A 26,572-nucleotide genomic window follows, 5' to 3' on the forward strand; every position below is an offset into this window, starting at 1 on the left:
ATTTCACGGTTTAAATTAAATTTTAATAACAAAAATATATAAACAGCATGATACATTACATTAAATCTCTGGTCCTAGCGTTCAATTTCTTCTAACAAATGCATTCGTCCGAGCAGTGTGCCACGGGCCGACTTTTCTTGACACTCGCAATCAAGCCGCATCATGGGCCAACTTCTCCTGACATCCGCGAGCAAGTCGCGTCACATACGCCAACTGTTGATAGTCTGCTTCGACGAATCAAGCTTTCTAAATTGATTTGACGTCGAGCCGTTAATTTGTATGCATCCACCTAATATGCATACTCATTTTGTTATCCCTCACATTCACTTTGACACCTAAGTGTTATACGTTGAAATGGAGCTGTTCATGAAAGTTCAACATTATTCATTTACACATGACTCCACCTCTGAATCTCTTACTATATTTCACAGGCATATTACATTACTTTTGAACAATGAACATTGCCGTCTGTAAAACAAGTCGAAGCAATCCCAATTCTTAGGAAACACAACACAATGACGAAGTTTCTACGGAGTATATGTTAAGCACAAGATTTTCAATCCACAAACTAGGATTTACCTCAAAAGTGCCTTACAATAATTATAATCTCATGTTCATAAGATTAGATCTTTAGTTTACAGAAATCCCACAACTTGTTCTTCCTGCAGACTGTCAAAGATTGCAAAGTTGAATTAACACTATACATTATCTACTGTGACGATATATACTCACTTGATCTGCTTGATCTGCCAAACCCGAGCTGTCATCTGGTGCTCCATCTTTGTTTTCAGCTTTATCCCTCTGAAGATCTGCTCTTAAGCTCTTAACTCTTAAGCACTTGCAACAAATGACGGTGAACTTCGGATGATTAGAGTGAATAAAAAAAAAAATTAAAAAATCAAGGTTATAAATCATAACCTTGACCGCCTAATGCATTTAATGGGATTAAAAAGCATGCCATGCCGCTTTAATGAAGGGAATGGTGGGCGATGCAAGGAGCGTAATGGGCCCACATCCCACTCTTCGATGTTGGTCGGGACACAAACGTCAAAGAGGATTTGTCCAAGAACTCCGTTTGCATTAATCCTTGGTGGGCTAGGTAGGCGGACCACATCCGGCTTCTCGTCTTGGACTGACCCAACCGCCCTACCCTCGTGATATTCGAAGGAGTTTCTGGGTTCAACAATATGCTCTGCCAGGTCAGCTGAGAATCTTTTGAAGATGTCATTTGAGTCGCCTGCTGCTTTTCTCAGGTGGCCAAGTGGTTCAGAGATCTCGTCATTGGGCCCCTCAGAGCCCACCTTATGTCCTTCAAGCCGCTTCATCCTTTCTGAAAAAATTGCAGATGCCTTCTGAAGCAGCTCGGACACAGCACCCTTGTACTCAGCTGGATGTCGTCTGTAATGTCCTGTAATTTAGGTTGAACAATTTTCATATTTGGATACAATGATAATCGGTACAACAAATTAACAATGAAGGGTTTGCAAGTATTGGCCGTAATTGTTACGGGAATAATGCGTGTACTGGGAGTAATGGTTACTCCCATTGATAGTAATGAGAGAGGTGGGTAACTATTAATCCTTTACGAAGATTTTCTCATGCTACAGATAAGTAGGAGGCAGTAGTGGACTAGAGGTAGTGCATAAAGAAAGGAGGCGAGCGAGTAATAGGGCACTTGGATAGAAATAACTATCATCGGAGTATTAAAGCTTAAATAAGAGTAATGATGAGAACTTGAGGAGATTGGTGGTTAGTGGTGGTAAGAGGCGATGGAAGAACTATTAGAGTATTGCTCCCATATGCAGGGAATGCGTTACTCTAGTCCCTAGGGGGTAGGTGGGTGGGAACTATCAGATTGGTGGTGGCCAACAATTACCTTCTCTACCTCATTTCCACCTTCGAGTACCACCACTCACTCTCCTCCATTCTCTTATTTAATCTCTATTGCTCTACTACATTATCCCCTTATATGGGAGTCATAATTCCCCACCGCCCCTTCACTTCCGAACACAGCTATCACCATCATCACCTCCTCCCTTCTTTTATCCTTTGTTTTGACCTCCATTAGCCCAATTATAATTTTTCCCAATCCAAGATTCCAAGCAAGCCTTGAGGACAATTTCTTGAGTAATATGACCGATCAATTCTGTGCAGTTCTCCATACCAAACCTTTTTCAGCAATCATGTTCACCATAATATATATCCCCTATGACTAAATAAACTCCTACAGAATCATACCGAAATCCAAATAGACCAGTTTTTCGATACACTCAGTATAAAAAGTTAATAGATTTGGTATAGAAAATTGCTAAGAATTAGATTAACCGCCTTCTTAAGCACTGACAGTGTTCCTACATTGCTTCTAGTGACATAATGATTTTTTGTAACAGAAAAATGATACTGATTAACAAAAAGTGACCCAGAGTAGAGGGTAAAGATCCTCCAAGTTGGAGCAAACTACAGGTTTCTCCGATTATGTGGTAAAATCGTGATAGAGAAATCCCTAAAAGACCCAGCACCAATAGCCCAAAATAATTCTAAGTAAAGAATCCGTCTTATAATAGAGAAGGTGAGAAAATCGATACTGTCATATTCATAAATAGATCATCACAAAAAGGAAATAAAACAATGAGGCATGTGAGACACCCCCAAGAATGAGAAGAAAAGAGTGGTTGGGAGCTGACCTACATGGGGCGAACTGGTCCACTTTATTAAATTAACATCGCCTCCTAGTTCCTTCAGCCTGAAAGCAAAATTAAAAATAGTCCTACAAGGAGCGAGATCATCGTCTTCTGAGCACATGATGAGATACGGTGCCCCAATTCTCTGCAACGACATATAACTATATAAGTTTACGCACAAATAGTAGAGTTATTCAAAGACCAGAATTCTGATGATACATACAACTGAGGAATATAGAGTCTGCCAGTACTCTGCTCGTTGTGATTCAAATCTACTAAGGAAGAGCCCATCTAAGCCAGAAGCAATACCATTTGCGATCCATGATACTGCTCTTGGTGGGTTTGATAATCCGAGCACAGATGGATGGACAATAAAACGGGTGCCCAAGTCACTGGTGAAATCTACAGGAGAGGAGTCGTAAATGTGTCCAGCAACGCAATCTCTGACAATTTGATATTTATTCTTCACAGGTGATATCACATAAAAGGAGATGTGTTAGTCATAAGGGCTTACTGAAGTATAACAATTCTTCTCTTAGTTACTCTTTACAAGGCCTGAGGTTGCTTACAATCAAGACATCCAAGACCAACTACACAAAAAAATAAAAAATTGCGAAAAATCTTTGCATGTGAGACAAACCAATTAACCATACAATTGACTGTGGAATACCGAGGACTTGAGTTGCCCTCACATGTGAGACGTCTCGTATAAAAGACTCACTCTAAAAGTTGAAGTACTCCCTACATTTGTCTATTTTCTTCCCACTTTCCCTTTTAAGCAATATTCTGTTTATCTTCCCACTTCTCATTCTTTCCTTTCTCAGCATCTATTTTGATGATTCATTCAGTAAACTCTAATTAACCTCAAACCACCTCCAAAAAGTCACTCAATCCCACCCAGCCTCCAATTACCCAACACCAACCCTCAAACCATAACCCCACCCAGCACTAACACTAACCCCAAAACACCAACACCAACACCAACCTCCGACTCATACGCCGACCTCCCCTCATTCGATCACCATAGACGGCGAGATCTAGTCATAGAATGGGAAAAAAAATGGAGGGAGAATGTTCTAAGTAACAATAATTAACAGTGTGATTCCGAGGAGTAAGTATCATTCAACAAAAGCTAGGACTGCGTATAAGGACATACCATATGCTCAGGTTCCTCGTGTCTACCGTCAATGACCTACAAATTGAAACATAAAAGCTTAATAACCGAGAAATGCATGCTAACAAAATGCTAATAAAAAAAGGATACGGGCTACATAAGAATAAGAATCTGTCTAAATACCAGAAAACATGAACTCACTGACTTGGGTTCCAAAGGTTTTTTGGAAATCATTTCAAAGCCTTTCATACAAATCACAATCAAATAGTGGAGAACACTAAATATGAATGGAGGTTCAAGAAAGCACTCAATGGTCTTATATGACCATGTTCTAGCATGTGAAGAGGGGCGAAACTACAGAAGGGAGTACACAGCCTTAAAGTTAACATAACCATCGCTCTTTCTTAAGCATCCCAACCAGAAGGCTCAAGAAAATCTGTTTAAAAGAATAAACCCCTGGTTCCCAACGACAGAAATTTGTGTCATGGAAAGGATTAATGGTGGTAGCCTGTTACACTCTCATTCTCTGTCAGAGAAAGAGGTGAGCAAGCTGTAGACACAAAAATTCTAGTCAAAGATACAGTGACAACATCACTATATAATTCTGGAAAGTTCAATTTGGTGTGTTACGTTTTAGACTTTTAGTTTCTCCAAGTCATGCACCCTTTGTTTCAACAACAACATCAGAGCCTTAATCCCAAAATAATTTAGGGCCGGCACTCATGAATCATTCTTTGGAACCATCATTGGATAATCGCACACCTCAAAAAAGCAATGAGCTAAAAAGAAAAGAGTGATGAGGAGGAAAACATGATATAAACGTCAATCTAGACCTTTAGGTATAGAAATCAAAAACTCAGTTTTCTTTTATAACAACTAAGATACAGAGTACAAATCAGTAACAATAATTTTCGAAAATAAAAAAAAAAAATAATATTTGAAAAAACTTGAAAGTAAACAAAGCATGATATAGTAATAAGTTTTAAGTAAAATGTTTGAAAAATCATGCACCTTTTATTTGGATAAAAAAATGGAGGGAAAAGGAGGGGAGGGGGAATGTAGGGAGGGAAAGGAAGGATCTATTTTCCCACCCCTCCAAATCCCTCCACCCCATTTTGCTACCCAAATAAAGGAAATTGTCTCCCTCCAAATCACTCCCCTCCCTTTCCCTCCAAAGTCCCCTGTCCAAACAAAGCCTCAAGAGTTATCAGCAAAGCATCATGTCCCTCGTTATCCAATCGGTTTTTTTGGATGAACCCTCATACATTTGGCTCAACAATGTGATTAATCCCAAAAGGGTTTTTTTATTTGTCTTTTAGACTGCTGGCTCTAACATCGATTCTGTATTAAGAAACACAGGGGGAAGGAGAGAACAACACAGAACATGAGACCCTTGGATTTCACGAGTAAGAAGAAACAATTAGCTCTTTCCGTCAATCTTAACCCCATAGGTCTTCTTTCAAGCTTGCAACTTTGGTAGTGGCAAATTTATTGAAGGCTATCTCACTATAATCCAACATTATGACTTATAAACTCAAGCAAGTGTTAGACAAGGTACTCCTGAAGTACTGATTTCATCATAGCATATCAGAACAATATTTGCAAAAGATTCTAGAGTGCATCAGCACACTTGAGGTAGAAAGAGCACTAAGCTAAGTTCACCAACTGCTTCTCTCTTTTTTAGTTGTCTGCCTGACGCCCTGACCTCTCACAAATCACCACTTACAAGTTTCTGTACGCCTAAGTTCAGGACATGAAAATCCATCCCAACAAATTCTTAGATCATTGTGCTTGATGATCTTAAACTTGAACATTATCAAGATCCAGAATTACATCAAGGACCACACCATCAATAACGAGACTCTGATTAACTATTGGCACATGTTGACAAAAATACACGACCTCCATTAATCCATCCTATTCCCTTCACCCTAAAACATAGCATTGACAAATTTTATCAACGACAAAAGAAGTTTACAAACTAGGGACTTGTTTAAATTTGGGAATTTAGAGGAAAATGAAGGGGAGGAAGAGGGAGGGATACAAATCTCTTGTTTGGTTAGCAAATAGGGTAGGAGGGAAATGCAAGGACCCATTTTCCCTCCTCTAAGCATAATAAAAATCCCTCCACCATTGAAAAGATTCGAAGGTAAAACTTTCTTATTCAATTCCCTCTCCCCTTCCTCTCTAGATCCCTCGCCCTCCCTCCCTTTCCCACCTATTCTAGTATCCAAACACATCCTACAAGAAAAAAATGTCCCAAGTCCCCGATAAATTTTAAGAAAGCAGAACCTCACTTGGTTAGCATGTGCATATCTGAAGTTTGAACATCCTGACAGACCTCAAGCTTGGCCTGTTTTCCATCTCATGTAAATCTGCAGTGTACATATTTACTTTTGGCGCAGTTGGCTACTCTCTCAAAGGTAACACCACGAATAAAGGAACTTTCTTCTGTAGAAGTGTCCTTATAGATTTATCTGGTGATCACAATCTCCTTTGGTCCTTAGCAGGTGAGAAATCTAGTGTTGATCATCATACATGGTATAACCGAATTGTATGATGCAATAGCTCAATTAATGGCAATCTTTTTCAGTTTGGAAATATGATCACCTAAAATCTTCAAATTTCATCATCAAAAATTGCTTTTTCCAGAAGAAAGTTATTGATATCGTATATCTTTATATGTCAACCAAAATAAGTCTAAACCAAGTTATTCCGCTTAGAGAAACTGGGTAGGACTTTAAATGTTCTAGATCTTCAATACCAAATTACAAACTCCGAATTGTTACCAAAATAACTATGAAAGAAATATTAACTAGTTTCACACAAATTAACCTAGCACATGAGAAGATACCTAGTCATTGTTACCAAAATAGTTGACCAAACACCTACAGAACACCTATTTCTCAAGACCTCAAGCTTTATGATATATAGCTTATGTTTCACTTCAAGTTAAAGTATGCCTCATATATTATGAACAGTAAATGAGGCTTATTTGGTTCAGAAATCCAGCCTAGTGGGAGCTTATGTTTCACTTCAAGTAATGTCATCTGACTCTCTATTACTGAAGGTGAGAAATTCAGCCTACTGGGAGCTTTAACAAGCTACAGCCAACATACTACCTTACCTGAAATCTGGTTCATCGAATTTATTTAACCCCCCAACAAATTTTTAAATGATTCACATATGCATACTACATCAGATGTGATGTTTAGTTAAGTCTGTACATCAGATACTTTACTAAGTGTGTATTTCGGATTCCCAAAGTCCATAATCTATATTAAGCAACCCATGCCTCAAGAGTCAAAAGTCCACGGTGTCTAATGTTCTCCAATAATGGATGTCCTACTAATTTTCAAGGGCAACCAACACAAGCACACCTATCTCCGATACTTGAAGAAAATTGTGACCCGCGATAGGGAGTTTCAAAATCATGAAACTTCACTCCTGTACCCACCCTGCTGCTATATCTTTAATTTGTCTCAACTCAATTGAACAAAATTCCAAATTTACACATCAAAATCAGCGCGCCACAAAGGTACTAAGTATCAAGTAAGTCATCTATGAAAGTGTTTTAGAATCATTCACAGAGAACTTGTATACTTTAATGCTGAAGCTTGAAGCATATATGTTCCCATTTTAGCCCATTGGTGGGTCATCACAAATCTAATAGAAGTACAACTAACAAGGATGATCTTGCTCCATTGACCATTGTCATTTCCAACAGACTTATATGGATTGGCAGCATCATCGGCTTAACATCATTCAAAATAAGCTGGGACCTTAGGCATATTGGACATAAAGACAGCATTAATTAACCAACCTATATCAAAAGGTTGAATTTGCCGGAAATCCCATACCGACCAGCTGAACAAAAACCAGCCAGTTTCATGGCTAGTATAGACGTATAGTACAATGACATTAAAGAACACTGTTTCATCGTATCTCTATAACTGGTAGTCTAATACAAACTACTGGCATTAGCAGAAGTCCTACCATCACTGCCATACTTTAGTACAAAATACTATTATATTATTCAAGTTTATCATGTATGCCTTCAGCTTCAGCATCCAAAGATTATTGCCGTTCATACAATTTTCATTTAAGTCATAACTAGATCTATTCACTAAGCCAGAATACCAGAATCAATCAAAAGAAAAATAATTAAGAGAGTTAAGTATGAATATACGATTAGTAGTACCTGCAGCACTTTATATAAGCATGCTTTTGGACCGCCAGAAAAGGGCGCAAAGACAACAGGACATGGACTTGCCTTCAGCTCCTTCATGTCAAAACAGGAGCAAAAAATGTCAATCTAACTTATCAAGTTGAACCCCCCAAAGGCCAGTATTTTCATGATCAACAAAGTTATATACACATTACACATGCAGTTCTGCATTAAAAGATATTGTAGAATGGCATTGAAATGGAAGATGACGGTTGCAGGCAAAGATTTTAGATTGATTGAGAATTCAATTCCAAGTTCACAGAAAACATTGATTCCATACACAGATACTATGACACAAAATCCAAGACTGACCTCACAAAGCTCATCCAGAACTTCCACGGCCAATAATGTGGCTTTGTCGGGAAAGAATCTGCAGAAACACCAAATGAAAGGCATCAATCGGCCATAATTTTCACAACACAGATCATCGGCACAAAGTCAACAAACATTTTGACAGAGTTCTGATATACTAATAAAAAAATATTTTTTTGTTTAGCAAAGAAAATGACCTACAAGGCAAAAATTTACTATATCAATATGTTGTCCCCTAAAGACAGGAGATTCAATTTTATAGTAAGTTACGAACTTACGAATTTGTCTCTAAATGAAATAAAAATCAGACACAGAGGGGCTTAGATAAATGTAGCTTTATCCCAGTCCTAACTCCTAAGGGAGACACCAATTCTTACCATCAATAAAAGATGTTAACCATGAAAATGTGTTATATGTAAAAGCCACTCCATTGATATGCAGTCCTTCCGATTCTAAAAGAGTTGCCCATTTGACCTTTTAAGGTCAAAGTTTCAATAAAACTTTCACAAACTTATATTTTCAACAAGATAAGTACTCCCTTTGTCATTCCATGATCTTCTGTTACTCCTTTTCCGGGTATAATGGTATGTTTTCCTCGTTTCTTTTCTTTCCATTTAAGGCAAGCTTTTTTGTATAATTACAGAAGTTGACATTACCAAACTCCCTCTTAATTCACAACTTTAGTTCTAAGAACCAATAAGATACCAAAATAATGATTTAATGTATAATCTCAACATTCACCCTAGAACTCCAACCATGAGCTACTTCTCTAACCATCGCTCCTTCCACCTCCAACAACCATGTCTCTCCTTCCCACCAGCAAACTTCTCCCTTCCACACCTCCCTCCTCCACACCACCACCCCCATCGGCCCTGACATTTACTCCGACAACCTTCCCCGCCTTCCCCAACCCCAAGATATCCTTCGCCGACCTCCTTAAATTCCGACATTTTCTCCCAGACCTTTCCTAGCTGAGATCTCTCCTCCTAGACCTTTCCACAGCCCAAATATACGAAAAGAAAGTGGAGAACAAGGGTGGTCATTGCACTTGTTGGGAAATGGATTAGTTCCGGTGTGGTGGGGTTGTGAGGAGGGGATTGTGGAAGGCTGAGTATGTGCAAAGTGCTTCAATAAAACTCAATCAGCTAACTTTCGATCCTTCATCATACAAGTTTCAACATAGACCCTAGGCAAAATCCCACAGAAGCACCTCTACTTTCAAACAACCTTCCCACACGCCGCATATTACTCTTCAACTCTTCATATTCCCTTCAATACCACTGACGTATCCACACCACTCAAACATAACCAAAGAACACGGACACTTGTTTCAAGCAAACCCATAAACCCATATCTGCTCCGTTAATCAGGCCGCAGACTTTAGGATTAGTACAGTAAGTACACAACCTAAATGTAAACATAAATGTCACAACACACAACCAACTGCTGACAATATAAACATAGAACTCCAAAGTTCAACTCCTCACACATCCTAAAATATCACTATTTAACAGCCACATAACTACATAAAACTAACACAAAACGCGCAATCGAAACTCCCAAATACAAAATTCAATTAGTTCATCATCATAATCTATAAACTCACTACCCACATAACATAAAAATCCAACCTTTTCTCAACAATTCAACAAACAATCTACAATTACAAAGAACGACAAAATAACCAACCAAAAAACTTAACAAATCACAAAAACAATAAAAAAAAAGTTGAAGAAAGAGTAAAAAAACATACGAATTGAGGAATTGAGAGTGACAAACAAGTGAATTCCAACCAAAAAGAGCATAAAGATCAACATAATGCTTCAAATGTTTATCTTCACTAGACATCCAAGCAAAAACAACAACAATCCCTTCTTTGTTCTTCTCTTTTCTTCCCCAATAATACCTTCCTCCAAATCCCCACATTTTTTTACTGTTTTCTATTCAAATTTGAATGACCCAGATGAGTTTTTGGGATGTTAATTCAAATTAAGGCAAAACCCAGTTCGATATTGAGGTAATTTTAATGGGAAATGATGCAATTATTGGTTGACGAAGAAGGTTGAAGCTAAAGTTGCAAGCTTTGTATTTCTATCTCTTCTCTCTCTCTCTCTTCAAGAGTGTGTGTGCGTGTATAATTTTCTCTCTTTTTTATCGTTTGTTTATTTGTTTATTTGTTTTGATTTGTATTTATCGGGTTTTCGGGGACATGATTTAGGGGCACGAAAGATCAGCCAGCCAAATTTTGTGACCGGTAGATTGGTAGAAGACTGGACTTTTTCCGTAGTTGTTGTGTGAGAAGATCTCATAAGAGTTTTATTAGCTAAAAATAACTTATTTAGAATTGTCTTACCGTATAAAACCGTCTTATATACTAGTATAATTTATGAGGACTTTTTTATTTTGAAATTTTGCCAACAATAATTAGAAGTTTATTATGTCCAAGCATGATTAATTCCAAGTTTGAGCATTTTCGTAATAATTTTAAGTTTGTTTCTTTTAGTCAAATTATGTTATTTTTGTTCACGAATTTCAACGCATTATAATTAGTGTACATCACCTTCCTCTATAGACATCCAAGTTATATTTATTCTCCTACATAAAAGTGTGCAAAATCTGAATAAATGAAGAAAAGTTGAGATTATGTAAAGTTAGGCTTAATTTTCTCAAACTGGATAAGTTTTGAATTACGTCATTTGGATGAAGGGGAAGTGAAAGTCAAATTACTCTCCATTCACCCCCAACTGTATGACAACTATGATTATATTTCATTTTCTTGAATGAAAAAAGTTCGATTCTAGTATCAATATTGACATAAGAAATTTTCTAAGGAGACGTATCCTAGATCACAATAAATAAACAGAATTACTTTTTTACATACGAATTTTATTATTTCACATACATTTTTTTATTAACTTTCCGAATAATACCCTTTTACCAAAATTTAATCAAAATAACTCCTCATATCAACCTCTTTAGAAGGAGGTAATCTCTGTGTTATGTACGCATTTTAGGGCATGTTTGGCCTCGCTTTAGAAAAATTGTTTTTACTTTTAGAAATAAGTTTTTTAATAAGTTATTTCTTGATAAAACTGTTGGTGTTTGGCCTAATATTTTATAAAAAAATTTTCTCAACAAGACTTTTTACATAAGCGGATGAAAAATGAAAATTTTTGTGAAAAGTATATCAAGATGGGTCTCTATTTGTAGGGAATGAAAAAATATGAATTAAAAAGTATTATACTTTTTTTTTTTTGCAATGTTTACAACATAAAATTTGTCATTTATGCATTAAAAATATTTAAAATAAAAGTAAAAGCTAGAAGCACCAACTCCTGGCTCTCAAAATTGACTTTTGGGCTTAAAATAAGTTGTTTTAACTTCTTCAAAATTGATTGTTTGGTCTAGCTTGTGCTTATTGAGTGGAAAAATACTTCTAAAAGTCGGGCCAAACAACACCTTACTCTATCATGGACTCTTTTTCATAATGTTTCCGTACACTACCCTTTTCTTCAAAAAAAAAAAAAAAAAAAAGTTTTTCTCTCTTGTATTTCTGAAGTTTTCACTTTTCTAAGCTGTAGCCCTTGTATTTGACAAAATACTAATTGTACCCCTAAGTTTCATTAGTTGTTCTAAAACGTAACCTAAACACTCTAAACGTCAAATTTTGCCGTTAAGTGCCAACATGCCTCCATTTATTTTATTCATTACTCCAATTTTCAACCTAATTTATTTCATTCATTACTCCATTCTCCACCTTCCTTTTATTTCATTAATTTCCCTCAAATTTTCTTCTCACCATTCTTCATCCTCCTCTCATTCTAGTATGTCTTTTTCATCTAGCAATTAGAGGAGCATCTAATTAATGAAAAGCGTATTTATGAAGTTTAATGATTTGTTTGAAGAATTAGCTCCCTTTATGAAATTTATCTCCATGTTTAATAGCAAAACCCTAAATTAATGAAATATAAAAGGAGGGTGAAGAATGGAGTAATGAATGAAACAAATGAAGGTTGAAGAATGGAGTAGAACAAATGGAGTTTGAATAAATGAAGGGAAAACAATGAAAAAAAAGAGGAAGGGTAAATGAAAAAAAAAATTAAAGATGAAAGCTATGTTGGCACTTATGGAGAAATTTGACGCTTTAGAGTGTATCGATCACGTTTGGGAACTAATGAAACTTAGGGATACAATTACTATTTTGTCAAAGGTAAGGATACAGCTTAGAAAAGTGAAAACTTTTGGGTACAAAAGAGAAAACCCCAAAAAAAAAAACTTTCTCAATTTTCTCTCCTAAAACCGTGAAACATATAATTAAACTCTCCCAAATTTGCAACTAGGGATATCAATTATATGCATTAATTTTGTTTGGATTAAACAAGAAATCATTCCAATTATGGTTTGTTTTTACAATTAGGGTCTTTTATAATGAAGGATGGTGGTGGCCTGGTGGGAACGGAGTGGCGGTGATGTTTGGGAGGGGGCGGTATCGGTGTCGCCACTGTTGGTGAGAGCTGGTGGTGTGGGGGCAATGGACGACATGGGAGGGGACGACGGTAGGGGATGAGTGGCAACATGGGAGGGGAGTTAGGTGGGGGCGGATCGACGATGGGTGGTGGTCGGTGGAAGATGAGGCGGAGGGATGCATTGCCAATAGGTAGTCCGTTGGTGATGGTGGTGGCGGCGACAACGGGTCGGTGGTGACACAGTAAGGTACTTGTTTGGGAGTTGTTCGTTTTTTACAGAGAAAGGGGAGAGGGTAAGAATGGTGAATGAGAAAAAAATAAGAGGATAATTGTGGAAAATGCATCCATGATTGAGTAAATCGCGCCCATAAATGAGCATAACCCTTAACTTTTTAGTTCCTAAAATTTTAGGCAACTGGTGTGGGCGGCGCCGCGGCAGTGCAAGAGAGAAATAAAAGAGGATATGGGTGAGAGAGAGAGAGAGGAGATGAATTAGAGAAGGGATAAGGACGGAGAATTTGGTAATAGGTGTACTGCGATGATAAAAACTCGAATTTAGAGAAGGGATAAGGACTTATTTGGTAAGTGTTGTGCGATGATAAAGACTCGTAGAGTCATAGCAATTAACACTTTCATGTATCACATTGATATTTGGTAAAGTTCCAGTTCAACCTGTTTAGTTAATTGCGAGTTGGACGGATGATCAAAAGCTAAAGTTGGATCATATATAACTTGAGTACGTATTGGTTAACTCAATACAGCTTCATCCATTATGTTACAAACGATCCATCTCATCGGTATTGGGACTGACAGCATCAGATCAACTGTGTTCTGTGTAACAATAGCGGTTTCTGGTTTTTGCTGAGTTTCTGAAAATAAAACATTCAAACATAAGCATTGAGCCTAGTTTGCATTGACAATAGGCCAAGTTACATTTATATGAATTCCACATAAACTTAATCGAAGTATAAATATACCTTAACTTTCAACAATGTACTTACAAGACAAATGTCTAGGGCTCTAGGCTAATCAGGGAAACCCTTTTAATGGGTGCCCAATTTCCGACCATCTAGAGAGGCAGCACAATTAATCGAAAGTCCTTTACTTGACAATAATAGACTCCCAAGTAAAGAAGTTGGACAATGTTACTCATCTTCCTATTTCCTGCTGAAACCGACATTTTTGCCAAATACAAAATTTCCAGCTGGAATGCATCAGAAGATTGCTCAGGCAGCAACTCAGTGCCTGCTTGAATAGCCTGATCATAATGCAACCACCCCAGAAACCCAAGGAACAACCAAGGGCGCTGTTGGGTGCCCACTTCTATATGATTCAGAGTATTTGTCTTTGAAATTCACTTTCGGTTGTTCTGCCTGCAGAGTCATCACATTATGTAAGTTGTTGGGATCAAATGGATCATTCAAATCAGATTCAGATATGGTCCTTACGGGCTCTGGTCATTTTCAATGCCTTATTATAAAGTCATTTTGCGTACTGGTTTGTTCGATATTTTTTTTGTCAGTGGTTGGTTACATGTCAAGTCAATTAGGTAATTTTGAGTCGGGTTTTTGTTTAGAAGTAGTCAATTCAGGTTGTTTAGATCAAGTTCTGGTCAACTAAGGACTTGTCGAGTCAATACTATTAGCCATATCAAAACAGAATAACTAAATATCATCATATTAGCTTATTTAATTGTATATATTCTAGCTTTAGGAAAGTGTATTATTGTGATTACCATCTTTAGCTAACCTCTTGCACCTATAAATACTTGTAACCTCATAACAGTTTAATGTATCAAAGTATTCTTCTCATAATAATCTTATATGGTATCAAAAGGCCATCGATCCAACCTTCTAAAACCTAAACGACCCATCTTCAAACGCACTGCCTCCACCCTTCCGCCAATGACTAACACCATCATCACCGACTCCAACGTCCCAAACCCACATGACAACACCAAACCACTTACGTCCTTGAATCTCAATCATTGCGTCAAGTTGAATGCGCTCAACTACTCGGCATGGCGCTTTCAACTTACCAACATCTTCTTCGGCCTTAGCCTCCTCGGTTTCCTCGATGGATCCGAACCAACTCCACCGCAAACAATCTCAAACGAGAATAAAACTGAACAAACCAATCCGGCTTACTTGACATGGCTCAAACAAGACGGCCTAATCCTAGGTGCCCTTATGGGTACCTTAACCGCTGCCCTACAACCACTTATCGTACGGGCTAAAACCGCAAAAGAAGCGTGGGATATCCTCGCTAGCACCTACGCCAACCCGTCTCGGGCGCATATCATGCAACTCAAAGAACGTTTTGAGTCCATCTCCAAAACCGCAAACCAATCAATCTCTGACTATATGAACTCTCTTAAGGTTTGTATTGATCAACTTGCTCTAATGGGCAAAACCCTCGACCCGGAAGATATCATAGCCAAGGTCCTTCGCGGCCTTGATTATGAAACCTATAAACCCGTCATTACTACCGTACGCGCTCGAGATAACCCCATCTCGTTTGAGGCACTTCATGAGAAGCTCCTCCAACACGAGTTGCTCCTTCAACACGAAACCAACTCCACCACCACTGTCTTTGCACCCTCGGCCAACGCCGCTTATCGACAACAGCATAATCAGCGTGGATATTCACGCTCCAACAATTCCCAACCTGCTTTCAACCAACACCCGCCTCAAAATTCCCCTACCAATGCTGCTGGTCCGCGTCCCTTCAAGGGCAGGTGTCAGTGGTGTCGGGAGACCGGTCATGTTATCTCTGACTGCCCTCTTTTTCGCAAATTGTTCCCGACCATTGTCTTCCCTGCACCACCCTTTCGCAATCAGCAGGGACCTCCACAAGCTCACGCTGCTCACTATGGCAACCCGTCACCCTCTCAAGCTTTTCTCTTTGACAGTGGCGCGTCACATCATCTCACCCAAGACCTCGACACCCTTGCATTCCATTCTCCCTATGACGGCTTTGATGATTTGATTATTGGTGATGGCTCCGCTCTTGCTATCGCTAACACAGGTTCTTTTACTAAAAACAATCTTACGTTTACTAATGTCCTTCATGTACCCAAAATTTCTCGAAATATTGTGTCAATTTCTCAACTATGTCGTGATAATAATGCATTCGTAATTTTCTCACACGATTCTTTCTATGTTAAGGAAAACCAGACGGGGAAACTGCTCCTCCAGGGCCGAGCCAACAAGGGAATATATGAATGGACACCATCACCACCTCTCGTGCACGCCGCTATCAAAAAAGGAACCACGCCTATATCGTGGCACCATAGATTAGGACATCCGACGTATGATGTACTAAAATTAATCAATAAAAGCATTTCAATTTCTGTTCCAAATTTTGACTCTTGTAATGCGTGCTGTGTTTCCAAGAGCAAGAAACTTCCATTTTCTATTTCGTCCCTTAAATCGAATGCACCACTCGACCTTATTTTTTCTGACCTATGGACAAGTCCCGTCCTCTCTAATGACCACTACAAGTACTATGTTATATTTGTAGACCACTTCAGTAAATATATATGGTTGTATCCTTTAAAACGTAAATCCGAAACCACACTAGTCTTTTCTCGCTTTAAAGTATTAGTTGAAAAATACTTTCAACGACCCATCCGTCACTTCTTCTCTGACAATGGTGGAGAGTACATAAAACTTAATCCCACCCTTCTCGATGATGGAATTTCGCACTCCACGAGCCCACCACATACTCCCGAACACAACGGTTATGCCGAACGACGCCACCGACATATCGTTGAGACGGGTCTAGCTCTCCTACACCACGCTGGACTCCCTCTCGCCTATTGGCCCTTTGCCTTTCGTACAGCGACCTATCTTATCAATCGGTTACCTAAAAAAATTCTAAATGGAAATTCGCCCTATTTCACCTTACATAAGTCTCAACCGGACTACACCAAATTACACAATTTCGGTTGCTTATGTTACCCTTTGCTTAGACCATATACTAAGCACAAATTAGAGGATCGTTCTATTGCTTGTATTTTCGTTGGTTACTCCAACACTCAAAGTGCATTTCATTGCTTAGACCCGAAAACTAATAAAATTTATACCTCCCGGCATGTTAAATTCCTAGAAGACGATTTTCCATTCACAAAAACCACCTCCACTGCTTCTCCGCCAAATTTGGACGAATGGTGCACCCTACATATCCCTCTCCTACCCTCACCACCCTCACCGCCACCAACTCAATCACCTTCCTCGTCCACTGTTCCTCCCACGCAACCAAGACCACCACTCACCCATGTATATACCCGTCGCAACCCCACCTCCAATTCTACCCCTGCCACTACCACTCCCACCCCTGTTTCTTCACCCTCTGACCCCCCTTCCACAGGCCACGTCTAACCATCCTCGACAACCGCGCTACCTCCTCTGACACACCTTCCTCTTCCGCTGCTGAACCTCGACCCCACTCTCGTCGCACCAAGTCAGTCCCACCACCTGTTCGAACTGTCACTACGCGACTCGACAATGATATTCGAAAGCCGAACCCACGTTACGCTAACAATATGGCCCATACGTCTCATTCACCTGACAACCTTCCCAACACCGTCAAGCAAGCTCTAGTTCTTCCGCATTGGCGAAATGCAATGCAAGAAGAATACGATGCTCTTGAACGGAACAAAACTTGGTCTCTTGTACCCCGCTCCTCCTCTCAAAATATCATTGGATGCAAATGGGTGTTTCGAAATAAATTCAATCCCGATGGCACCCTCAAACAACACAAGGCCCGCCTTGTTGCTAAAGGTTTCCATCAAAGACCCGGTATTGACTACAATGAGACATTTAGTCCGGTGGTCAAACCAACAACTGTTCGACTTATACTCTCCTTGGCCGTCACCAAATCTTGGTCACTAAGACAATAAGATATTAATAATGCCTTCCTTCAAGGCACACTCACTGACGATGTTTTTATGATCCAACCACCTGGTTTTGTTGATCAAGCTAAACCCGAGTTTGTTTGTAAATTAAACAAAGCTATATACGGTTTAAAACAAGCACCTCGCGCTTGGTACAAAGAATTGACCTCCTACCTTCTCGCCTATGGCTTTAAACAATCCGTTTCCGACTCTTCCTTATTTTTATTTCACACTAATACCACATGTATCTACATGCTTATCTATGTTGACGACATTATCGTCACTGGACCTCACCCCTCTCACCTTCAATCTTTTATCGAAAAATTATCCCATCGTTTTTCCTTAAAAGATCTTGGACCCTTATCATATTTTCTCGGAATAGAAGTAACCCCGAACGATGTAGGCTTACATCTAAACCAATCGAAGTACATACATGACCTCCTCTCAAAATACAAGATGCTTGATGCTAAACCAAATGCTACTCCCATGGCCACTTCACCGCCACTAGCTCGTGCAGACCATGAACCCATTCACGACCACCATACATACCGTGCCATCGTTGGCAGCCTTCAATACCTTTCCTTAACCCGACCTGACATTGCCTTTGCGATAAACCGTCTTGCTCAATTCTTACATCACCCTACCACCACACACTGGACTGCCCTGAAACGGCTTCTTCGCTATCTTCAAGGAACCCAAACACTCGGTCTTCAACTATACAGCAACTCCCCTCCTTGTCTCCACGCCTTCTGTGACGCCGACCATGCTGGTGACAAAGACTCCTATGTATCAACCACTGGTTTCATTATCTATCTAGGACGGAATCCCATTTCGTGGTCATCCAAGAAGCAACATGGCCTCGCCCTATCTACCACTGAAGCTGAGTTCCGAGCTGTTGCGTCTGTCACTACTGAAACTCTTTGGCTCCGGAATCTCCTCACTGAACTTCGCATTACTGTCACCAAACCTCCTGCCATCTTTTGTGACAATCTGTCTGCGACTCTTTATGCCAAAAATCCGGTCTTTCACTCTCGCATGAAGCACATGGCTCTCTCCTTTCATTTTGTCAAGCAACAGCTGCTTCTTGGTCAGATTCGTCTTCAACATGTTGCAAGCCGGGATCAGCTGGCCGATGTGCTTACTAAACCCCTACACAAGTCGCAGTACCTTGAGCTACGTAACAAGATTGGTCTTACTCATCGAAAGTCCATCTTGCGGGGGCGTATTAGCCATATCAAAACAGAATAACTAAATATTCTGTACATATCATATTAGCTTATTTAATTGTATATATTCTAGCTTTAGGAAAGTGTATTATTGTGATTACCATCTTTAGCTAACCTCTTGCACCTATAAATACTTGTAACCTCATAAGAGTTTAATGTATCAAAGTATTCTTCTCATAATAATCTTATAAATACGAGCAGATCATTTTTTCAGGGGCCAGTTGATACTTAATACTCGAAATGCAGTAAAAGCAAAGCAATCCCAACTTTATCAAAATGACTTCAAAAACAAAAACCTGAAGAGTTCAAAAACTCGATAGTTTGTGCAGCCCAGCCAAGTTTACATGTTAAAGCAGCTTAAAGAAGCAAATGAAAATTTTAGAGGGCGGCAGGATATTTTTAAAATTACTGTCTTCTTGAAAGGAGTGAAATTCAATCAAATGTTACTGAGGCAACACTTAACACCACAGAATGGCATGTTAAAGGAAGTTAATTGCACACAATATTGGATGGCCGAATTAAACAGACAAACACTTACATATTTCAGCCAGCACTCCTGATGCTTATGTTCATATTTATCAGGAGAATAGCAGCCAGTCTCCGATGGGCAATAAACCCATATGTTGCATTTCATTTGACCAGGCTTGGCACGGTTAGCCTGATCCAAACAAGCCTGACAACAGTCAGCTGCGCTCTCTTTGTGATGGCTTAGACCCCATTTGACCGCTGCCCCACCGTAATCCGTGTGAAGTTCAGTATGACACTCGGGAGGAACTGGCCTTCCAGCTAAAGGGTAGTCTTCTGGAGACAGATAATTAACAAATTAAACAATAGCGATTAATATCAAAATGATTTATGATTCAGCTATAACATTAATCCTCATTGAAACCACTAATGAAAAGAAACAACAAATAAGAAGAAAGGATAACACAATAAATCATTTACCAAACTCATCTATGCCTAGAGGTTTATCGTCATGTTCCTCATGGTTAACCATAGGTGGTATCCACAACCCAATTTCTTCCATAACCATAGACCACTTTGATTGCAAAGCCTCGACTAACAATGCTGAAAAAAAGAAGGCGACAGATGAGACAGAACTACTAAATAAAAAAAAAAACACAATTGTGTTTGAACAAATTGACGAGGTTATGGTATACCAGCTTCATCAGTGGACATCACATATGATGTATCATTTTCGCCAAGAAGAACTAGGTTTGTTTCATTTAATTTAGAACTTCTCCAGGTCTCCACTGTTTCTGTTTTCAAGGATGATAGAGAAAGTCATATTAGATGAAGCATATAGGATAAAAGAGGTACACTTCTTTTATCCCTACTAATCACAACAGCAGACTACCGCCACGAAAGGACTTTTCAGCAAAACAACACAACAACATTAACACGGTACAAAAGCATCAGCACCAGCACCACACGAGCTGTCATACGCAAGCGCATGTACAAGGTGTAAAACAAAGGAAGCGTAGAGAACAAAAAACATGATAGTAACGCAAAGCAAGAAAGGCGGAAAAAATATGGTTAGAACTTAAGACTTAAGAATTTAAGATAAGGAAAATCATAAAAAGAAGACGAGGAATCCTGGCACAAAAAAATATTTTAAAAATGAGGAAATTAAGACTTTCGTACCATTGGAAATGATAATGTAAAAAACTAGTCAAACCCCATCATTCACATGAATTCTTTCCCCTATTCCGCCTTCTCCAATGACATATGTCCATCAATCTTTAAGTAGTCACATAATGCATGCAATTAAACTTTTTCTGAGTAAGACCTTCAAGAATTAGTTTTACACAAAACTACAAAAGTACAGAATAGACTATTTTTAATATGCTTTACATTGAACATCACCAATGTCCCCTTCAATAATAGATTTGAATGATTTTCTCATAAGCTTTAATTTTCTATAAATAATGAATATTTTAGATGCATAGTATTAAACAGAATGCTGTAAATATCACGGAGAGGGATACTGAGAGAAACCAGACTTCGTCAGGATGATGAATTCACTTGTGAACAGCACATAAAAATTGTCAATGTATAGCAAAGTAGCCAACAATTACCAAACAGTAACTCTAAAATGATTGCATAATTGGTCATTGCAGCATAATCCCGGTCATTGCACCATAAACATAGTGGAGACCACCTAATATTATGGTCGCTTTCATCTTCAAAACGGTAACAAAGCGGTCACAATGAGGTTTAATACTATGCGTTTAACACTTGAGCAAATCCAGTCTTTATGTGAGAATCGAGATGAATGATAACTCATATTCAGGTAAGGCTGACTAGCACCATGAAGGATCCCGTACAATCTTCACCCATTGAGAAAGGCCTTAAACCTAATGTGATCAGATGATTCAAAATCTTATTTGAAAAAGACACGGATCTTATCTGCTGATACTAGACAATGGTTTACTGACAGAATATACTATATGCTAAAAAGCTCACATAAAGTTGGAGAAATTGTATATAACAAAAGAGGGCCAACGAAAAATAGGCAACTAGCATACAACTCCAATGTGCTTTCAGAGAAAAATAAAAATAATGCAGCAAGTTTTGGGGAAAAAACCAGCTGGCCCAGACGCTTAGCCTATCAAAATAGCGGAAGTACTCAAAATTGATGAAGTGTGACTCCTACAAGTAAGGACCAGCGGATATAATGGCCAGTCTTTAGAGTTAAAGAAATATATCAGAGCACATGCTTAATCTTCACTTTGACTGTATCACTTAATAGTGACTTCGTATTTGTTGCATAGGATTTAGGAAGAGATAAAATGATACCATAAAGAACATCTACACTATAAAGCATGCATATGATTGCTTTGATCCAGCTTCCTTGCATAGTTTTAAATATTGGCTGCGACACCAATACACGACCGAGTTATAAAGGTTTTGGAGTTTACCGCAACCACATTTTACCGCCTTTATAGGCAATATTGACCGCAAATAGCGAGATTAGGCTGCGATAACCAATAGCACAACTGTAACCAAAACCGAGATTCAATACTATGGCTGTAAGGACGGACGTTACATTGCCGTAATGCCGTAACGGCATATCCGCTGGAATTTATATTGACTAATGCCATTGCATCCAACAACATCTAGATAATGCAAAGGCAGGTGGATCCGTGGACGCTCAGTGTTGATCCTAATAAATAGGCAATCTGACATAAGGCTCATGAGAAGATGGCAACACTGAAGGATTAGGATAAGCAGTGTTATAGGCCTCTACCTAAAGTCTGCCTGTTTCATAGGGTCATTATTCCTGATCAACCAATCGAGATGACCATGTTGACCAAAAGAAATAATAACTAAACCACCACGTCCATCAGCGGAAGCAAATAATGGTCAAAGTTGACAAATTTGATCATCAAGTCAAATTCAGACTTCATAAACGAGATGGAGGCGCTAGTAAGCCAATCAATCAGCGTATACAGTAATACAGCTTTAGATAGCACAAAGTTATGCGCACACAATGCCATGCTCTAATGGTCTATAAGTACTAAAATAATACAAAACAAAAACTACACAGATTGACACAAAACAAAGAAGAAGATTTATGCTCACCAACCTCTTTGCTCCTTCAAACTTGCATTTTCAGGGAGACTTCTAAGCAATAGCAAGATATCGTCTCTAATCAATAGCTTTAAGTGCATTGACAACATTGGCTTCCGCTGCTTTTTAGCTAATACCGAAGTGAAATTCTTCACCTTAAACATGAGAAAATGAAAAAGCGTCGTGACTTTTCTAGGAAAACAAACAGAACATTATCATAAACAAACTTAAAAACAATAGTAGAAACTTTCTCGAATTCTCGGTAGCTCCTCTAAACTTCAACTTAACTACATTACATCTAGATTAAGGGCCACATAACAGAAGAAAACCGCTAACAAGCTTGCAGATTTCATTCAAATTCTATCTGAATGAAACGCGGCAATTACTAAAAGTAAAAATCAGTCTTACCACTTTTATGAGCTCTACAGGTTCTGATGCTTTCCTAATTCGGAGGGATTCCTCCATTTTATTTATCTGATCTGGAGTATACTTAATATCTGGCACAACAAAGAAAACCCCCATCATTCAAAACCTCCTAAATCAAAGAAATCACTGCTCAAGTCACATTGAACACTTCATGAATCATTCAACAACAAATAATACCCAAAAGCTCAAATTGACTAAAATCATTAATCAGAGATTGCAGCAAATGCAAAGCAACACAGAATCATAAATGAAAGGAATTGATGCAAGATCAAAACTTTTAAATTCGCAAAGACATAAATTCTTGTTTAAGACGCACATATCTATCTTAACGGGCATATGGGTCCTAACTGAACTAATCAAATCAAAGCTCTGCATAAATCAGTTCACAAATAATTACAGCAAATGCAAGGCAACCCATCAATTGTTGATTGAAAAACAGAAGAAAGATTGGAACTTTTACCATAATCTGAAGTAGTGGAATTGCTGGAATATACATAGAGATAACTGTAAAGACCATGAAGAACATAAAGAGCAACAACAATGTTGATTGAACAAACACTAAGAGTTATCCTTTTGTAAGAACAGCCCCATTTCAGTACACTTTTCCCTTGTAATACCATTTTTCTCCTCTATTCATCACTCTCTTCACTCCACCATTTTTATCTCTACTACTTTTTTTAAAGTCAAATGATGTTTGTTTTTTGTTTGACAATTGTAGGAATAAAGTTGGGTATTTGCTGAAAATGGGTTTTACTTTGAGGATCTGCACGAGTAATAGGAAAGTGATTTTATGGTGGTTGTTTTCTTGCTGAAAATCACAGTTGCATACTTACCCTGTTTTTTTTTGAAATTGTTACAATTCGAATCAACTAAACTTAATGGAGCTAAACTGAACTAAACTGAACTTAATGGAGCTGAACTGAACTGATCTGAACTGAACTGAACTGAAATTATAATAAAAAGATTATTATTATTATTATTATTATTATTATTATTATTAAATATTATAATAAAAATAATACCAATAATAATAATAAATATTATTATAATATTATTCATTAATAATAATAATATATTAATATAATCTAATAAGATATATAAAAAATAAAATATTAATATAATAATAAATAAAGTAATAATAATAATATATTAGTAATATAAATGATAACATTATTAATAATAATATAATATATTAATAATAATAACGAAAAAATAAATAATAATAATAATAATAATAATAATAATAATAATAATAATAGGTCTAATATAATAACTTATTAACATAATAATATTAAATATAATAATAATAATAAATATGTGATTAATAATATTAATAATGAGTATATTAATAAAATAATAAATATTAAATAATAACTTATTAATATAATAATATTAAATATAATAATAATAATAAATATGTTATGAATAATATTAATAATAATATATATATATATTAATAAAATAATAATTATAATATAATTATAATAATGATAATAATAATAATAATAATAATAATAATAAATGTATTAAATATAAATATAATAATATAAACAATACGAATTAATTATTAATAAATATAATAGTAATATAATAAATATAAAAATAATATAATAATAATAATAACAATAGTAAATACATTAATATAAAAATAAGAATAAGAATATCAATAAGAATAATAATAGTAATGTTGAAATAAATGAATGAATCAATCGAATCGAATGAATCGATCGAATCAATCAATCAATCAATCGAAAAAGTGAATCGAATGGAGCTGAATCGAATCGATTAGAATCGAAATTAAGTCCAAAAGAACAGGGCCTTACATTACAAGATTCTTGAATTGAGCTTATATTAATGTCTCAATTATTGTAAATGAAAATGGAAACTTTGCGGGTGGGGAAGTCAGGGTGTTAATAGGGGTGATAACGAGTCGAGTTTGGCGGCGTTCGGCTCGTGTTCATGAAGAAAAACTCGAGCTTGAAAAAATTATCCTCGTTATTAAGTATCTGAGCTTTAACTCGAGTTCGAGCTCAACTCAAAGGCTATAATGCTATATATAGTTATAATTTTCATTTTTTTCTTTCGATATTTTCAATAACAAGACTCGAAGGTTAATGTTTGATGGTAAGTTATTTTTACAAAATATGGGCAGTATTTTATTTAATCTCTAACACCCTCATTTAAGCAGGGGCTTTTAGCTAGACATATAACACCCCCATACACCAATGTGCCTTACCAAAACCACCTTAACATATGGAGATGCTACCATTTCGGGAGGTACAATATATCAAACGTGACCATAAAAAAACATACTTTAAAGTTCAACTATTTAAAGTGCGTACAACTTAAAAACCAAAACCAAACGTACGATACAAACTGTCTCAAACCAAACCAACTAGAAAAGAAACTGTCATAAGACTACAGCGGAAGACTAAACTCAAGACTAGTGATGACTTCATCCCAGCCAGATCCAATGAGCTACCCATATGGTTACTCGCTAAACAAGCTTTCAAAGATCCCGAATGGATCACCACAATTTTCAAAATATTTAACCGGATTCAGTTACTGAATAATTAAAATAAGAAACAATAAGGATCCAAACACACAAACACATTCCCCAATCTCCATTTAATCACCACTCACCTGACTACACACTAAATGTGTAGCCCTGCCAGAATACCCATCGCAACAGGTAATCCACTTCGCCAGTGGGGACAGCAGCCTTACCACCTAAGCCTCCCTCAAAATCATAGAGTGACAACCCAATGACCATTAATGTGCACATCCCCTTGTGACGAGAATCACAAGGGGCGAATCAAGGATGTGAAGTCATTCCCAATGATGGCTCTACTCAGCCGATGGCGCACCTCCCAAACCACATATACATCAACAACCAAAAATAGCAATATTAATATAACAAGCCAATTCCAAATTAAACAATTTCAACAATCTAATAATCATGTCAGTACATCAAATAACAACGTCTTAAACTTAATTACACAGTCAACTGAGTAGGGAAACCCTACCTTTTCGCAATCCGCTATACTGCAGACAAATATACAATTGTACAAGAGTACCACATCCCTACAACAATAATCAACAACTATACATCATAATCCGATTTCTACCCAAAACCCCCAAATCATTCAATTAGGGTTAAACCAAACTTAACGAATCAACATAAAAACAACATAAGGAACTTACCCAAATACCAACGATTGCAAAGGTATACATTTTTTCCAAAAGTTATGAACCTTATCTTTAGATTTGATTGTAAAAGATGGAGAGGTTGAACGTTGTTGAAGTTTTGTGAAACCGTTTGAGAATAAAATGTAGAATGAAAAGAAATTGACGAAATAACCTTTAAATACCTCTTCCACTTTTACTATCAAACCGCGACAAAAACCCGTAAATAAACGGACACTCGATCGAGTAACTCACGTACTTGATCGAGTACACCCTACTCGATCGAGTTGCCTCAACTCGATCGAATACACTCAGATCAGACCGTACTCCATAACCCACATACAACTTACTCGATAGAGTACCCCCTATGCGATAGAGGACCCTAAGACCTGAATACCCGAGGTATTATAGTCTTCCCTCCTTAAAAATGAACTTCGTTCCCGAATTTCAAATCCAACCTATA

At 37.5% G+C, this 26,572-nt stretch overlaps 2 protein-coding genes across 3 annotated transcripts; both read right to left on the reverse strand.

Annotated features, from left to right (window-relative positions):
- Positions 1–407: 407 nt before the first annotated feature.
- LOC141586715 (uncharacterized) lies at positions 408–10,499 on the reverse strand. The gene is made up of 7 exons (XM_074408022.1): positions 10,089–10,499; positions 8,336–8,393; positions 7,997–8,077; positions 3,838–3,873; positions 2,905–3,144; positions 2,685–2,826; positions 408–1,408 (listed from the first exon to the last, which is right to left on the reverse strand). The coding sequence occupies exons 1-7, from the start codon at positions 10,259–10,261 to the stop codon at positions 912–914; spliced, it is 1,227 nt and encodes a 408-aa protein (XP_074264123.1). The 5' UTR covers positions 10,262–10,499; the 3' UTR covers positions 408–911.
- A 3,209-nt stretch (positions 10,500–13,708) lies between these two features.
- Positions 13,709–23,754, reverse strand: LOC141586716 (uncharacterized). Of its 2 annotated transcripts, none has more exons than XM_074408024.1 (7): positions 23,384–23,754; positions 22,906–22,994; positions 22,514–22,652; positions 20,085–20,183; positions 19,870–19,992; positions 19,463–19,722; positions 13,709–14,174 (listed from the first exon to the last, which is right to left on the reverse strand). In XM_074408024.1, the coding sequence occupies exons 1-7, from the start codon at positions 23,541–23,543 to the stop codon at positions 14,064–14,066; spliced, it is 981 nt and encodes a 326-aa protein (XP_074264125.1). In that variant the 5' UTR covers positions 23,544–23,754; the 3' UTR covers positions 13,709–14,063. The 2 variants fall into 2 exon arrangements, with proteins under 2 accessions (XP_074264125.1, XP_074264124.1); XM_074408023.1 differs by having other exon boundaries at positions 19,463–19,725.
- Positions 23,755–26,572: the final 2,818 nt, after the last annotated feature.

This window comes from Silene latifolia, chromosome 6 (genome assembly GCF_048544455.1).
Source record: "Silene latifolia isolate original U9 population chromosome 6, ASM4854445v1, whole genome shotgun sequence".
NCBI lineage: Eukaryota > Viridiplantae > Streptophyta > Magnoliopsida > Caryophyllales > Caryophyllaceae > Silene > Silene latifolia.

Coding starts and splice junctions, on each gene's coding strand:
- LOC141586715 (XM_074408022.1), bottom strand. CDS start 10,261: ATGTGGGGATTTGGAGGAAGGTATTATTGGGGAAGAAAAGAGAAGAAC. Junction 3,874..7,996: donor GCTTATATAAAGTGCTGCAG/GTACTACTAATC, acceptor TTCAATTTGTAG/GTCATTGACGGTAGACACGA. Junction 3,145..3,837: donor ACGAGGAACCTGAGCATATG/GTATGTCCTTAT, acceptor TCACCTGTGAAG/AATAAATATCAAATTGTCAG.
- LOC141586716 (XM_074408023.1), bottom strand. CDS start 23,543: ATGGTATTACAAGGGAAAAGTGTACTGAAATGGGGCTGTTCTTACAAA. Junction 20,184..22,513: donor AAGTTTGAAGGAGCAAAGAG/GTTGGTGAGCAT, acceptor CCTTGAAAACAG/AAACAGTGGAGACCTGGAGA. Junction 14,175..19,462: donor AGGAGTGCTGGCTGAAATAT/GTAAGTGTTTGT, acceptor ATGACTCTGCAG/GCAGAACAACCGAAAGTGAA.